General features: G+C 38.2%; 1 protein-coding gene across 1 annotated transcript in view; it reads right to left on the reverse strand.

The window, feature by feature from the left end:
- Positions 1–15732, reverse strand: part of ccnjl (cyclin J-like) — a 16718-nt gene extending 986 nt beyond the window's left edge. The window contains exons 1-6 of the mRNA XM_082140714.1: positions 15451–15732; positions 14765–14860; positions 9448–9658; positions 4324–4623; positions 3183–3342; positions 1–3074 (exon numbers count right to left, since the gene is read on the reverse strand). The exon at positions 1–3074 is cut by the window's left edge and continues 986 nt beyond it. Of these exons, the coding sequence (XP_081996840.1) occupies positions 2600–3074; positions 3183–3342; positions 4324–4623; positions 9448–9658; positions 14765–14842 (1224 nt within the window). The 5' untranslated portion in view covers positions 14843–14860; positions 15451–15732 and the 3' untranslated portion in view covers positions 1–2599. The remainder of the gene's footprint in view (positions 3075–3182; positions 3343–4323; positions 4624–9447; positions 9659–14764; positions 14861–15450) is intronic.
- Positions 15733–17125: the final 1393 nt, after the last annotated feature.

Here is a 17125-nt window from a genome sequence, read left to right on the forward strand (position 1 = left end):
GGTGTTAGTCTTCAAAATATCTTCTTTTGTGTTTCACAAAAGAAATAAAGTCATACAGGTTTGGAATATTTTTGGTTGAACTATCTCTTTAAGGTCTAACACGTCAACCAAGCTACATCATGGCTGCCTCTATTATTTTAAAGGACTCTTTGTAAAAAAAAAAAAAAAAAAAGTTCACTTTGTATTAGTAAAAGCCTATAACCACTATAATCAAATGATCTCTGTACCTTCCAATGTTAAATCTTATCTTCTTCTCTGTGTTTTGCACCACTCAGATGTTTCCTTAAAACACCCACGGACAGAAAAATAACTTTTTGCCCATTACTCCAACTTCTCTGTAGCTATTGTCGGCTGCTCTTTGAGCCCGAGAGCTTTTATCTCTGAAACGATCAGTGGTACTCAGTTGGATGCGCTTTATTTGTTTAGTGGTGTTTAGTGACAGGAAGAACCACCATGTGGGGCAGGAATCTCCCCCATTGTCTTCAGTCCAGCACGTTACATGCCGGGAGGAAGGGGGAGGGCAGTGGTATTTGGGGTGGAGCCAAATGAGCACGACCCCACCCCCCATCCCCCCGCCCCCTTCACCACTTCCAAAGACCTTTTCATGTGCAATGAGTCCAGACATTCACATGAAACAACTCGCCTTGAGCCATGCAAATCCAGCGTCTATTCAAAATGTATGATTCACACATGAACGAAACATTTACCAAGCTTTTGTGCTTTTTTTTCTCTTTCTTTTCATTTTATTTCTGGGGGTTTCATCCAATTTACACCTGTTATCTCCTCCCCTACCCAAATACAGGCTTTTAAATAAACCCATTAGATCACTGAATGAGCAGAATCAATTCTCTAGTCTACTAAATGCCTAGAGATTCAGGAGACATTGGTTGCAATGTGCAACATTTTCTTGGTGGAAAAATAAATCACTGCCTGGAAGCAGTAATCGCGTGTTAAAACAAACCAAACCAACAAAAAACTAATTCTATATAGTAAAAAAGTAGTGGTACAAAATGAAAAAAATTATAATATACAGTCTAAAAAGTAACAAACTAATGATTACATATTGCACACACAGAGGCTTCAACAAGAGAATGACTTGAAATATCAAACAGTGCGTGTCTGTTACAGTGAACACCGTTCTCTACCTATACAAAATACGGGACTTTAACACAAAAAAACTAAGTTCTGGATTTAAAAAAAATGCAACGAAACACGTGAATGTTCTGACCAATTAAGAAAAAACATAAAACGAAAAGACAAGCCCTGCAGAATCAGCAAGTAAATGGCAATATATTGAGGTAGTTCAAAGTTCAGGACTGTAGGAGAAAGATTTTGATCCAAAGTCCAGTAAAGTGGTTGAAAAAGCTTCTCATTCAGCAGGACGTAAAGCAGACACTTTGGTCTAAAGGCCAGTCAACATAAAGGAATTCATTGTGTAGTCTAAGAACAAAAAAAAAAGAAGAGGAAAGAATGTTTGGTTAATTTTATCTTTAGTTTGCAACAATAATAATAAAATATTTTGGACCAAATATTACAGTCTGCTTTAAAATATCCAGTTTGTTTAACAGAAACAAAGACGTCTGGACTAAAATGTTGATCTAAAGGTAAGACGCTACAAATTGAAGCACACTGTAACAGCAGAACCATCTTTTCTAACCCGAGCGGTGAGGTTAAACCAGTTCTTAGCATGACCTTGGAGGTAAATGTGAACGACAGTGTAACAGTGAGGTAATCTTTACGAGCCACAGTGTCTGATAGGAACAATGAAGTCGTCTTCATAGCGCACGGCAGAACTGCAGGGCGATCATGGCTATTTTTCCCTGTGGGGAGGAGGAACTGGTAAAGCATGGTTTCCTCCAGCACAGATGCCTCCGTCCCTCGGGGCGTCTCCTTCCATCTGCCTGAGGGAACCGGAGCCTCAGCGTAACGTCAACCTTCTCCACAGACCGCATCGGCAAGAAACAAAAGGAGCTACTTCATACAAACATCAGCTGGTTCAATGGTATGTTGTGTGTATGTATTAAAGATATCTGTACATCCCTGATTTGTGGCATGTCACTGTAAACAAGACCAGAAGGGAGACAGGATTCTTGGTCGTAAAGCCATCGGTTCATATAAAAGGCAGCAGCATCAAAGGACCATACAGCAAAATCCAGTGTGAAAGTTCAAGGACTTGTTTGAAAATGCTGGTGGGATGGAATGCGGATCTCCGCGGTTTCTCTTCTTAAGGCTGTATGCTTAAAAAAAAAAAAAAGAAGGATATTTGTCATAATCCCTAAGTCAAAAGAGCATCCTTCCTCTTTTTTTGAGGTCAACAGTTTGTGGCACAGCACTGGAAGATGGTCCTCACTTGGCTAAATAATCTTAAAAAATAGACATCCTCAGTTCATAAAAATCCCAAAAGGAAGCAGCCAAAGCTAAAAAACGAGAGCTTAAAGGCCGTTTTTTAAGTTAATACTATAACCTCCGTGGGGTCCGCTCGACTCTTGGCCTTCTGTTTGGAAAGTCTTCGCCGGCGTCCAAGACGAAGCCCCTCGGGGGCGGAGAGGGCGGAGGACGGTGGCAGCCCAAGGTTGAGTTTGTCCTCCCTCTCCTGGCGTCACCTGTCAAAGCAGCCGGCTGTGAAGGTGTGGTGGGAGCTCAAGTAGCCGCTCCCGTAAGTCAGACCGAGGCAGTGGCGCTCGGGTCCCATGCTCACCTGCATGGAGATGGGACCCGGGAGGGGCAAGCCTCGCAGCCCCGACGCCAAGCTGGGGAAAGAAGCGAAGGAGCTGGCCGGCATCGAGGCCGAAAGCAGACTGGCCTGGTGGGGCTGCAGATATTCCCGAGAGCCCACCGGTCCCAGGGCCTGGCAGTCGGCCAGCATGTGCAGCTGGGACAGTGCCGGCGAGTGTTGGGAGAGCTGTGGGTAGTTGCTGGCCTGGAGGAGCAGCTGCTGGGTGCTGGAGGTGGGCTGCCTCTGCAGAGAGGGGGCGACGGGGCTGGGGGGGATGAGACCTTGTGGCTGGAGACTCTGACCGGCGGAAGGGGAGGATTTGGATTTGTTGGCCTCTTTTACGTCGTTGTCATGAGCGCTGAAAAATGAAACAAAAGGCAACTGTAAGGGCAAAGTGAAGCATGTGCGGTGTACTTCAGGGAACATTATGCTGCATGAACGAGGGTTTACTGCGGTTTGCTCTTACAGTAACATGAGCTGGATACACTGCGTCAGATGATCCCAGGAGTAGCCCGTGAGCAGGTGGAGGACAGTGGTCCAGCTGGGGGAGATCTGCAGGCAGATTCTGGACGCAGCTATGCATGCAGCTGCCACCTGAGAGGGCCTGAAGCTCAGGAAGGCATGATCTACAACAAAGACGCACACAAAACACGCTATATTATATCCTTATAAGAGATTGTTAGGCACAGAGCTTGCATATAAAACGACTTTAAATAAGCAATAAATTATATCAATTAATGATTATTTACTAAGCATTTAAAAAATAAAACATGCATTTAAATGTATATTTTATCAAAATTTTTATTACATTATAGTAAATGTTAATGTACATTAATATAATTCATTAATGTAATTATAAAGTTCATTAGTCAGTAGGCCATTTACAGTTGCCAAGCAAAAAAATTAAAATTATTCAATTAAGGTTCGGTCACATATATTGACTTTTGTACATTATTGTATTCTACATTATTATAGGAATTGTACATTATTATTATTATAATGTAATACACACTACTGTGCAAAACTTTGTGGTCAGGAGGATTTAGTTTTATTGAATACTTCTATTAAATTGATCAAGTGACAGTAATGTTACAAAAATATATATATTTAAGTAGATGCTGTTCGTTTGAACTTTCTATTCATCAAATAATCCTGAAACAGATGTATCACTGTCTCCACAAAAATATTAAGCAGCACAGCTGTTTTCAACATTGATAATAATCAGAAGTGTTTCTTGAGCAGCAAATCAGCATGTTAGAATCATTTCTGGAGGATCATGTGACACCGAAGCCTGGAGTAATGATGCTGAAAATTCAGCTTTGCACAGGAATAAATTACATTTCAATTCAATATTTCACAATATAACTCTTTTTACTGTATTTTTGATCAAATAAATTCAGCCTTGTTGAACATAAGAGACTACCTTTAAAAACATGAAAAAAATCGTTTGTTATATAATGACGATATCAAAATTATAACATTTCTATCAAATTTACAATATGAATTGATCTTCTCAAGCAACACTTTTAATTGCTAAACGTTTCATCATCACTATTACTCATTTCATTTTAAATACAATTCAAATAAAAATGACAATTTTTCCTTACCTTGCAAAGAGACTTCCAGGAAGTAGTGTGTGTACTTGTCCATGAAAGCTTTGGTCTTGGACAGGGAGGAGAGGGGCCAGCCGTTGTGTAGGTCCCCCTCCTGGACAGCAGCGTGGAGGTAGTAGTCAATGAAGTGGGCAGGTGTGGGCATGCACAGGTTCCACCCGAACGTCTCCAGCAGCAGCAGCTCCATCTTGATGAGGTCCCGCTTGTTGAGGGTGAGGTTCAGGCTGCACATGAAGCCCAGAGTGTTCAGCTGCTCCAGTTTGGGCACACGGTCCTCCTTCTCCTCGAACTTACCTGTGAAAAGACCAGCAAATATTTGAGCTCATGCATTTCATTTGATCAATGTTACATGCTTGGTTAAATCACAATGTTAAAACACGAATGGATTTCCCTGTGGATTATCCCGCTGTTATCCCAGACATCACATCAGAGATTTCACGTTACAGATTAATGATGTGTAATGGATGAAAGCAAGGGAATTTTATAGCGATTTCTTTTTTTTCCAGATGTCACTGAGATCTAAAACATTCTTGATCTAAGAACAATACATCTCTGTGCTTCATTCACACACTTAGGTTTCTTTAAAAGGATATGCATTGGCATCAAGGTGAGGCATTTCATGAATTCCTGTAATGAAAGAGCACAGCTGCCTCATGGTGAATTAGCCCTTCTCTTCAGAATTCCTTTGTTCTCTTGGTTTCCCCTTCCTGACTCTAGGTGCTAGGTGTTAATATCTTTTCCCCAAAGTCCAAGGCTCCCTAGTATTGCTTCCCCTGCAGTCTAATGCTCCAACAATAAGGGCCCCACGACCTCTGACTTCTGCGGCTCATGGTTGAGCGCACACAGTCCCCCACAGATCACTGACTGGTGTGGAGGAGACACAGTCCAAACAGCAAAGAGAAACCAAGGTCACTCCTTCATTCCTTGGCACTTTCAATAAACGCATGCTATAGACAACGTCAGGTCTTTGTCCTATTAAATGAAACGCTACATCTTAAAGCACTATCAGGCCTTTACATCATATGTGACCCTGGACCACAAAACCAGTCACATGGGTCAATTTGTTTAAATTGAGATTTATACATCATATGAAAGCTGAATAAATAAGCTTTCCACTGATGTATGGTAGATATGAAAAGGATAATATTTGGCCGAGATACAACAATTGAAAATCTGGAATCTGAAAAAAATTTAATAAATAGAAACATTGAGAAAATCGCCTTTAAAGTCGTGCATTTACAATTGTGCTGCATTCACTCACAAAAATAAATGTTTTATATCTTTACGGTAGGACATTTACAAAATATCTTCATGGAACATGACCTTTACTTAATATCCTAATGATTTTTGGCACAAAAGAAAAATCGATAATTTTGACCCATACAATGTATTGTTGGCTATTGCCACAAATATACCCGTGTGACATGTGACTGGTTTTGTGGTCCAGGGTCACATATACTCACTCTGCACATATGGATGTGAACCTATTTTTTTTAATACACTTTGATTTGAATAATATTTTGCTGTTAAAAGTAAAAGTACCCTTTATTATAACAAAAACTGTGCATCTACTGCAAGCTGTTATATAAACACCCAGTTATTAGAAGAGTCAGATGTTAATTCAATAAATGCTCTCACAGATTTAGTAAGTAATTCGTTACACCATGTGTTCATCCAGTTGAACCTCCACGACCTAAAATATTTACTCTAAGTAACCCCTGAAATTAACTGGCCAATAAGTGGGTGTTCCTTCAGCTATGAGCACTTCAGTTTAGAAAATAAACTCTCTTTAAAATGCACTTTAAACTCTCGCTCTAGTTTCTCAAGTGTATACATGCGTCACAGGAGAACTCTAATGAGATTTTCCTAAAACATCCACGATTACTTTCAAATATGAAATAGCGTTTTAGTAGTATTCAGGCTGAATTGTATAAATAGCATTGCGTAAACTTTTTGCGTAATTTGAAAAAAATTAAAATTGTCATTTAAGTGAAATTACTGAACTTAAATATACGAGCTTGATAAAAATTATAATTCTAGAAGAAAATTTCAGATGGCACTTAGAGGCTTTTGCATCTGAACTCTTCATATATATATATATATATATATATATATATATATATATACATACACAGTATATATATATACATACACAGTATATATATATATATATATATATATAGAGAGAGAGAGAGAGAGAGAGAGAGAGAGAGAGAGAGAGAGAGAGAGAGAGAGAGAGAGAGAGAGAGAGAGAGAGAAAGAATGGTAATTTGGTCTACAATTATTTCACTCTTAGTTTAAATGTGTATTTTACTAAATTTATATCAAAATGCAATAATATTTTAAGAATAAAAGTATGGGTCAAATATGAAGTTTACAACATTATTTCAAATTATTTGTATTTTGTAAGTATATAATTACAATTACATGTGTGTGTGTGTGTGTGTGTGTGTGTGTGTGTGTGTGTGTGTGTGTGTGTGTGTGTGTGTGTGTGTGTGTGTACATATATATGTCAAAAATGCCCAGCTGACACACACACACACACACACACACACACACACACACAAAAAAAAAATACTGCCCAGTGTCTTTTCTTAATTACCTGGGGTGTACAAATTCTTTTCATTAGCATCAAACCTCAAGGGGGAATCTGTCACACTAATCTGAATATCAGGAACCCTGCTGAGTGTTTCAGTTCAAACATGCCCCTCTAGGGCCCTCAGCTCCCCCACCCCTCCCTCGCCCTCCCGAGGAAAGGGCCAGCCTGCATTTGACATGCTACTCTACACCGTTCTCTGAGCTGCAGCCCCATTAGTTACAGCACAGATGCCGTTTCAACAGGGCTTCTTGATGAAGATGGAAAACTACCACACGATTAAGGTTTCAACTCATCTTGTTTTCATTATTCCTTCAACATGCAGAGAATAAACCTTTAATATCCAAAAAGATGGCTTTTTTTATGTTTACATGCAATCAGATTTGATGAAGAAAAACGAGTTTCACGTCATGCATTGTGCTTTAAACCGGTTACCATAACAAACCCCCATCACCCCAGCTCAGGAGAGGAAATGAGCCTGATATCTCGCCCTCTTCTCCTCCTCCAAAGTTTTCAGCAAAAAGAATGAGAGCGGGTGGGTGTGGGGGGCTAATTGTGCTGATAACATCAAGCTCAAGTGTTCATCCATGCATATCCTCAAGCTGCATTTAGCCATCCTTCATCGCTGAACATTATCATCTGAAAATTAGATTTTCACATGTTCTCAGCTGAAGCTCTCGGCATGGTGCAATTTCTGCAGACTCAGCCTTCAGGATGATCATCCAGTGTTAATACCGACTTAATACGAGGTTACGCTCTGGTTTCAAATTATACGAGCTTAAAAAAAACTTAAACCAAAGCAAATGAGCTTTAGACAGGCAGTGGTGTTATTTTAGTACTATTATAATATTCCTTAATATTTGCAGTTAGCATTTATTTTATATATATTCCATTTATTTTATTTCAGTTTAAATTTTAGTATTTGTTATGTACTTTTGTCATTTTTATTAGTTTTATATTTCTGTATATCTTTCATTTATTTGGTAACACTTTACAATAAGGTTCCATAAGTGAACATTAGTTGACTACTTTAGTTAACATGAACTAAGAATGAAAAATTGATGTGAATTTTAACATTTACTAATACATTACAAAAATAAAAGTTGTAAAATTCAACATTATTTAATGAAGTTTAGCTGACATGAACTAACAAATGAACTCATGTATTTTTATTTACTAAAACTTTAACAAAGATTAATAAATACAATGTATTAACATTGTTAATACATGAACTAAAACTAACAGGACAATTTATTTTCATTTCAGTTTTTGTTTTAGTCCTTTTATTTCCATTAGTAAGTTTTTCATTTTCAAGTTTTTTTTTTTTTTTAGCTTTATTTTAATTAACAAAAATAGTTTTTAACAACACTGACAGGCAGTAGTATACGATTAACCTCTAAATAGGAGCACACAAACAACACTAAAATGAATCGTAAGATGTGATTTTCTATAATATGCAATCACAAGCCAGTTTGTTTAATGCAAGGAGAGCGTCTCCCTACAATTTGTCATAATAAATCTTGGTCTGAATGGAAACTTTGCTAAGCTCTCAGCTTTAAGCGCCCTGCCCCACACACACTGACTCCAGGCGACTCTTAGAGAAACCCAACAATGGCCGCAGCCGCCTGAATCAATGACTTCGGGAGAGGGAGGGATATTTTAACAAGGAACATGAGCCAAAGCCATTATTCATTCAGTCAAAGCAATTAATTAATGCCTGAACACTGCCAATTGCCGGCCAGCGCAAAACAACCCTCCCCCAACAAGAGTCCGCCATAATGAGGGTCAGAAGTATGAGAGAGATTTGGCATTTAAAGACAACCTTTAGATTATTCAGGTCATTTAAGCACAGATGCATATGCAGAAAGCAATCTGAATTAATAACCATCATTACGAAATCTGTTTTTGGCTGCCTTGATCTAGGCTCCAGATTTTAATCTGTGAAAAACACCAACACATGGCGACACAAGTCACCCCCTCTATCTTATCTGTCCCGCTTTGTTTTGTGTGTAAGCAAGCAGACGTGCCACCACTGATAACACGCCATGCCACATTACACAGCACACGTATATAGAGTCAGACTTCCTTGTTTCCTGCACTATATATCTACTGGAGACATCAGGCGACACTTCTGCGTCACTGCAAGACGGCCTCTCTCCTTTTGCTTTCCTAATCTACAAGAAATCGTCGGTTAGACTTAGGAGGCTTGCATCATGCCAACGCAGCTGTATCTTTCTGGTTTGTGCGTTGGATAGGTTGCCTTGGAGACTGACTAAAAGGTCTCGAGGCCAGCGGAGGCCATGCCCTCTTATGCACACAGCTGTCACACAGGCACAATACAACAGCCAGCTAGAGTCACACACACTTGCTCCGTTCAATGCGAGCACTCACAAAATGAAATTTCTTGAGTATCTGCAATGAGTTTACAGCCGGATCAGGTACAGGTAAAGGGGATGAAACACCAGCAGCACGGGCACATAAAAGCATCAACTACAGTGCAATCACATTACTCTTTGACTTACTGGCCAGGAGGAGGCAGGAGAGGGCGATGACGTACAGCTGGCGCACCGCTACGTCATAGTGGTCCATAAAGAGGTCGAGCAGGTAGACGGCCAGGTGACGCGCTGTAGGGCACAGCTGGTATCGGTTACTGAGAACAGCGAGCAGGTCGGCAAAGTACCGGCGCATCCCGATCTGTGGAGAGTGGGCCTGGTACGTCGGCAACTTCAGCTCCTATGGAGAAAAGATTATATGATATATATAAATACTGTAACATGGTGCATAAAAAAAAAGGAGAAAACATGCTATATATAAACTGCCAGGTAATTGTTATTACACTTTACAGCATGATCAAATTCTTGTTTAAAATTGGCCAAACAACATTTAATCCAAATGTCCACTTAATCTTTATTATTTAGCCACTTCTTTATGACAGAAATGCTACAGCCACTGTCATTTCTTCAACAAGAACATGTGGACATCAAAAGATGCTAACTCGCAGCGAGGGTTTAAACTTTTATTTTGAAATCACAATGAACAACAATTTGCAGAACATTGATGTATTCTCCTGTGTTGGCATAGGTTTACAAATCTGATGAAATGACACGCGTAACTTTGCATAACGAGATGAATGTTATAAGCAACCCAAACTCTCAGCTCATGCAGAGATGGAGGTTTTTAACCGAGCTGCAGAGATGCGCTCTGTGTATTTCAATTCTAACAGTGCAACAGTTCGCTATGAAACACAAAGCGCGTCAGACTTTATTAGACATTTTTGGAAACCCAAACAAACAGCACATGCAGCGACAGAGTTTGTGTAGCCGCTCTCAGACACTGGAAGAAACATGTAACCTGTACGCATCTAAATAATTAATGGGTCGCGCTTCACTCTGAAATACACAGCACATATATTTGAAGACTTCAGATGCAAAAGCTGCTCTCTGCCACCTCCGTCAAAAAAGAGAGGACGGTATCGAGTGACTGCTCTCCGCACAGATTACACCTTCATTAAATAGGCTACTTTTGCTTCAAACCCGCTAAATCCCAGCCTCAGACCATTCAGAAATACCGCTTCGTTGGCAGAAACCTCTAAACTCCACTTCCCTTTGCCAGATAAAGCCTCTAAGTTCACAGAACCAATCAGAAGACGCGAATCGAATTATATGATTTCAAGATGAATGACGGGGTGTGTATGAGCCGGCTTTCAATAATCGAGCTGCAAGTTTTTATCCTGTTTAAATAGATTTAACTAAACAAGATGTTTAGAAGTTTATACTAGAAAGGTACATTTTATGACAATGGATTGTTTAGATTTTACTAATATCGGTTTAATGTTTACTGACTTAATGCACTTCTAAGTGCAAAACTTACTCAACAGTACACTTTTTATAGTTATTTATTATTTCTATTTTATATCAATTTTATATTTATGTTTTATATATATTTAAAATTGTATATAGGCTATTACATTTAAAATATATATTATATAATATATTTTTGTTTATTTTAAGCGTAATGTATATGGTGTAGTTATTGTGTAATGTCTTCTATTTATGGATAGATGGGTGGATGGGTGAATGGATGCTTTATTAATCCCCAGTGGGGAAATTGTGATGCATAAGCAGCCAGACTTCTCAGGACAATACACTACTATACAAACATATTATACACTACGTAAAGATTAACAGTGTACAAATATACAGAATAAACACAAAATAAAAAATACCAACAGTAAATATGTTTACAGTATATAAATATACACAGGGTATACAAAAATGCACAGGATACACAGTTGCAATTACAAGAGGCTGTATATACAAAGTGTGCATATAGTGTTTTATTTTCCTCAGGTGTTGTGAATGAATGTGACCCACTATTTTACCAAAAGATCAATGTTTTTATTTTGTTGTTTTGTGTTGTTATTTGTCATTTTGTGTCATTATGGTTATACTGCGTGAATAATTTTTTAGCCTTTTACCTTTATTCAGAGAGGACAGTTAGGAGTGACTGGAGAGAGATAGGGTGAGATCGGGAAACGGCCCGATTCGACCAGGTCACATTCGACCTGTGAGCACTTGGACCTGAATATGGTACGACGTGGTCACGGGGCAGTAGTGATTTTGCATCTGTTTACTATGTATTGTCCAAAGAGGTGAGTTTAGAGGTTTTTGAAAAATACATTTAAAAAAGCTGGTTTTGCAGCAAAAGACAATCAAATTGGTTAAATACCACTGAATTGACTAAAGTGACATTTTTTTAAATAGGGCATATCAGTTACAGACTAATAACCTTCTCATTGCCATTAAAGTGAAATTACAGAACCTAAACACAGGAGCCTGATAAAAAAATAAATAAATGCTGATTTAAAAGAAAAATGTCAGACGGACTGAGAGGTTTTTCCATCTGAAGTCTTAATTTCTTTAATTGAATCGCAACCTTTGCGATTTCACAATAGCACTAAGCTATATTATAATTTTTAAATGGTTTTTATATATTGTGCAGCCTTAGAAAACGGTCTAATAATGCGGTTAATGAATTCTCATCCATGGAATGCGCCACTTCCAGTATTTTGCTTATTAATCTGTAAATTGGAATCAAACACTTGACTTTAATTGAGGAATCGTGACACCCGTAATTAATTAATATATATATATATATATAGCTTAATGAAAGTATTAATTTCTTTCACACAAAAAATTGCTGATTCCAAATTCCAAATACTTTCATTCAGCAAACATGCATTAAATTGATCAAAAGTGACAGAAAATATATTTATAACGTTAAAAAAGATTTCTCAAACAAATGCCGTTCTTTTAAACTTTATAAATTCTATTCAAGATTCCTGACATGTATCACAGTTTCCACAAATATATTAAGCAGCGCAACTGTTTTCAAATGTTTCAAGCACCGAATCAGCATATTAGAATGATTTCTGAATGACCATGTGATATTTTTTTAAACATAAAAAAAAATCTATTATTCTGTGATATTACTATGTATGATGGTAATTGTACTTTTAAAGTCAAATAAATAAATTTGTAAAAGGGTTAGAAAAGTAAAAACTTATGAACCAAGAGCATAAATTGCATCTAATTCTAAAACCATTTTTACATAATGTTGCACTGTTCAAATAGATTAACAAATTGTTTTCCATAAACAAGACCCATTATAGTAATGTCCTTTTGTCAGCATTCTTTGTAATTTAGCAAACCAGAGCAGCTCTCAAAAATCCATCTGATACCAACTGCATAAAAATTGCAATTCAAACATACCCAAAAAGGCTGCAGTCACACTTAATAAGCGGCTAAATCGTCAAACTCTTTCCAGACATGAGTCCCACAGGCAGAGTGTGCCGCTTTATAGTGACTGTTGAGGAAAAAGCTGGTTCTTTTACAGGCCTAGCCATCATGTCTCACAGCCATCTGTCCCCTGTGGGGTGAGGGGCTGGGATTTGACCCTCTCAACGAGCCCTTTTGTAGGGCCTAGACAGCCCTACAGCTGCTGCTGTATTTGAATCAGATTGTCAACTGCATATCTTGATGCAAATCAATTTCAAGAGAACAAGCTTTAATTGTGGCCATTTTCAAAGCATCTATAAATACAAGGTAAAGCTAAAGGAAATAAAACTAGTTTGGCACCTATTTGTGGCCTTACATTTTTATGGATTGCGCAACGATAAAATGGGAATTGGCATTTGAACATCACACGCATACAAAAAAAAGAGAGAAAAGACTTGCTTGAATATTATTACATTGCTGAAGACAGACTAAATTATAGCTTTAACACATTTTAAAGTGATGGAAAACAACATTACAGAAAACATATTCTTGCAAAATTTAATTTGTGCTAAAAAAAGAAGAAAAATTAAGCGCAAGGCTGCTAATTACCCTCCAAAAAGATTTCAATTAATTTCAAAGCCTCTTAGCTTTCGGTATTGACGTAGTGGGAGGCGAAGTCTGCCAACCTCCCACACAAAACAAATTAAACTATAGCCTATCTGTGCAAAGAGTTATCCCGTAAACATTTCTGCACAACATTAACTGAGCATTGCATGTTGGTGAACAGAGAGAGATTGTTCTGTCTAAATAAAATCCACCAACACCAAACCACCGATCTTCAGATATTTCACTAAACAGCTGAATCACTTTGCATCTCCAGTGCATTAGTCCTACACACATCACTAGATTTCACATAGTGCAACTCTGACCAACCAGGTGGTGAAGAGAAGAACGTGCCACGAAAGAAAACCCACTTTCTGTCACATGCATCATTTAGCCACTCCTTGACACATGCTGAATAAACCCAGCAGGATTTAGTAATCTCAAGCTAACAGACAAACTCAAGTACAAACCCACACACGCAGACAGAACACTTCGCATTCCAAACCGGATGTGAGCACACCCTGCAATAAACAGGACGGACAATAAAAAGACAACAGACTGCACTAAATAAATGCACTTAAACCTCACTGTCTGATGAGTGCAATTCACTCAGAAGTGAGGAAACAAAAGTTCACATGGTTTAGCAATTCACTTCCTAGTGTTCCAACTCAAAAAGTGTGTCAATAACGACATAAAAGCTCTACACTGGTCTAGACTTTTACATAATTTGCTAAATTATATATATATATATATATATATATTATTCAGCAAATGATGTAAAGGTCTAGACTAGTGCAGAGCTTTATGTATAAGGTACGTTTTGTACAAAAAAAAAATGTAAACGCAAAAATATGCATATATGACTTTAAAGTAAAAAAAATTTATAAAAAAGTAAAATAATTAGATTAGAAAATATGTTCAATTTAAAGGTATAGTGGAGGATCTTTCCGAATTTTAGATAAGACCCGCCCTCTCCACTTTTTGAATAAGTTTAATTGATTCATCAGAATGATTGACAATTAGGAGGACCAATAGTATAGGTGATCCACCCGGAAGTAAAAAATCCTCCGCTATACCTTTAAACTAAAAGTAGGCAAAAAATATGGACCCTGGTGGTTTCATCACAAAGTCCTGGGACAGCGTTCCTAGTTGTAGATGATATTTAATATGATCATGATCAGGGAAGTGTGTTTTGCATACAAATGTAGACGATGCGATGGCCAGGAACCTTCATAAAGCCACAATCAGGAGATGCTTTCTAAGGACTGTGTGACATTTCACACTTCCCCATCAAAGCTTTGGCAAGTCAAACCAATCCTAGTTTAATGTGTGGCAATCAAGCCAAGCGACGGAGGCCTGGATAATGACATTTGGAATGTTTGGAATTCGTAAATGTACATTTGGATTAAAACTGCATTGTGACAACAACCCATGATGGACGCAAAGCTGTTCAACTCACCTTAATTCGCAGAGACTGATGGATGTCCGCTGCGAGCTGGCTTTTCCACCACTGCCCCTCCGTTTCCATCTTTCCCATCCAGAAAGGGCCCCAATCCTTAAACACAAACAAGAGCGTGAGAGGGAAAGAAGCAATTCCTGTTCAGTTTAGGCACTTCAACTACACTACTTCTATTTCAGGGAAAATGTCACAGTTCTTCGGGGGAACTAAAGACATGATATAAGTGGGTGCTTGTGGGGAAATTCTTTTCTAGATTTACTGTGATCTTGAAGTCCTCCAGCAAAGTTCAAGCAGTTCATCTCACGCAGAAGAACTACAACAGCCTCTAGTTCCATCCCAAAAATCACGACTTTGTCTTATTTATTTGTGGAATACTTAATTAATAACATAAACATAGACAAAGCTTCTGTATTTTGAGGTCACTTTGTTTCTTAAAAAAAAAAGTATAATAATAGAATCTGTCCGAAATGAAAGTGACCGGCGCCGCACATCCACCCCTGCGGCACGCCACGAGACCCCTATTACAGCGATATCAAGTATACACGAGAGTTGTGAACGAATAAAGCAATGAGTTTCGGGTTAAACGCGTTAATCGACCGCGACTATCTAAACTAAAACAGAAGCTGAAAATGAAACATTATAGGAAACCGTATAACGCTCTTTATTAAGACAACAGCGCGTCTTACCACTGAGACAACGGCGCTCCGGACCAGACCCCTTTGTTTCAAAACTGCCGCATACTGGAGTTATATCCTTCAACTACGCTCGTGTGTACTTTTCAAAACAAATCCCATATCAAGGAAAATTCCTCCAGCGAATAACAACGTCGCTTCAATGTACACTTGGATGGGTTTTTTAATCAAAACACCGCCGCATGTGTGTCCAAGTTTAACCCTTTGACTTTTTTTTCGCCGTCCCGTGCAGTGTGCTGAGCTGTGCTCCCCCAGCGGCCTGAGAGGAGCAGATCTGATGATGATGGTGAGCGGAGCTGCATGCTCGCTCCAAACGGGGAGGAGTCCGCCGCGCGGACATTAACATCATTAAAACATTGATAGATGTAAGACTGAAATGTGTGTTTGTGTGTGTTATTATTAAGCTATCATCTAAATCTACAGGTGGTGATACGGTTTCCTGAGATTACTGATATTAAGTCGTTGTGATGTAGAGGGCATGTAGTGCGAAGAACAGAATTATATTTAAATGTTTTATAATTGAATCCCAATAAATAAAATTGTTATCCTTATTAACGTATTTATCTGATCAATAATTCCTTTTTCAAATAATTACGCATTTTGCATAATAATGGGTGTTGATGGAATTACTTTTTTTAATATATATAGATAGTGGTTGTATGGCTGTTTATTAGTGAAAACTCCATCCTAGTTTTGTAAAATATAGTGACCAATATTATATTATTTGTTATTATTATTATTATATCATTATTATTTAATAATATAATACTATTTTAGATGTTTTGCCTGTATTTTGCCAGCAGGTGGACCCTGCACTCATTAGGAGTTTAGGACTGTATGCTTTAAACCTAAGTTGTCGTAGCTAAAAGATAAGGCGTCTATCTATGTATCTCCTATGTAGCCTATATGAACAGCAATGTCTGATCAGTTAGCTTCTTGTAAAGATATCAAATTAATTTTAAGTTAAAGAGTAAAACAAATCTAATTGATAGCCTATTTGTAGAGAGGGTTAGCTCCTGTGTGTGCAGTATCCAAACGGCAGTTTGAACAGTACGGTAAGACATGCACCCACCATTAAATGTAGCTTTTCTATTTAGGAACGAGACAAATTTATCCGATTATCCCCCGGTTTCACAGACAAGGCTAGTCTCATACTAAAATGTAGCCTATGTTTAAACTGTTTTAACTGAAAGCAACTTGCACTGACAAATCTTAAATGTCACTGGCATTGTTTTGTCTCACGACACACACCAGTAATGTTTTTTTTCTAAGGCATGTTTATAAAAGCTGCTTAAATGCCATAATTGAACTAAATCCCAATCCTGGCTTAATCTAAACCCTGTCTGTGAAACCAGGCCTATAAATGCCATTTTGAAAGTGTCATCCAAAATAATAAACACGGCACAAAGATTCTGAAAGATTTTTGTAGGCTTACTCCACGAACAAGATCCCATGTTAATTTAGCCTCATTTCACTGTTGTAACTACTGAATTTGGTGTACTGCGTTACATCTTTGTGCAAGACGCATTTGATCACTTCACAACCCTAAACCAAGGCACTTTGCTCTTCTCATGTTAGTTGCTCTGCGTTTCTGCTAAAAGCATTAATGCATATAAATGCAAATGAGAGATGTGGGAAATCCTCACTCTTATTATGTATTATTATGTCT

The sequence above is a fragment of the Leuciscus leuciscus genome, assembly GCF_965113295.1.
Source record: "Leuciscus leuciscus genome assembly, chromosome: 16".
In the NCBI taxonomy this organism is placed as follows: Eukaryota; Metazoa; Chordata; class Actinopteri; order Cypriniformes; family Leuciscidae; genus Leuciscus; species Leuciscus leuciscus.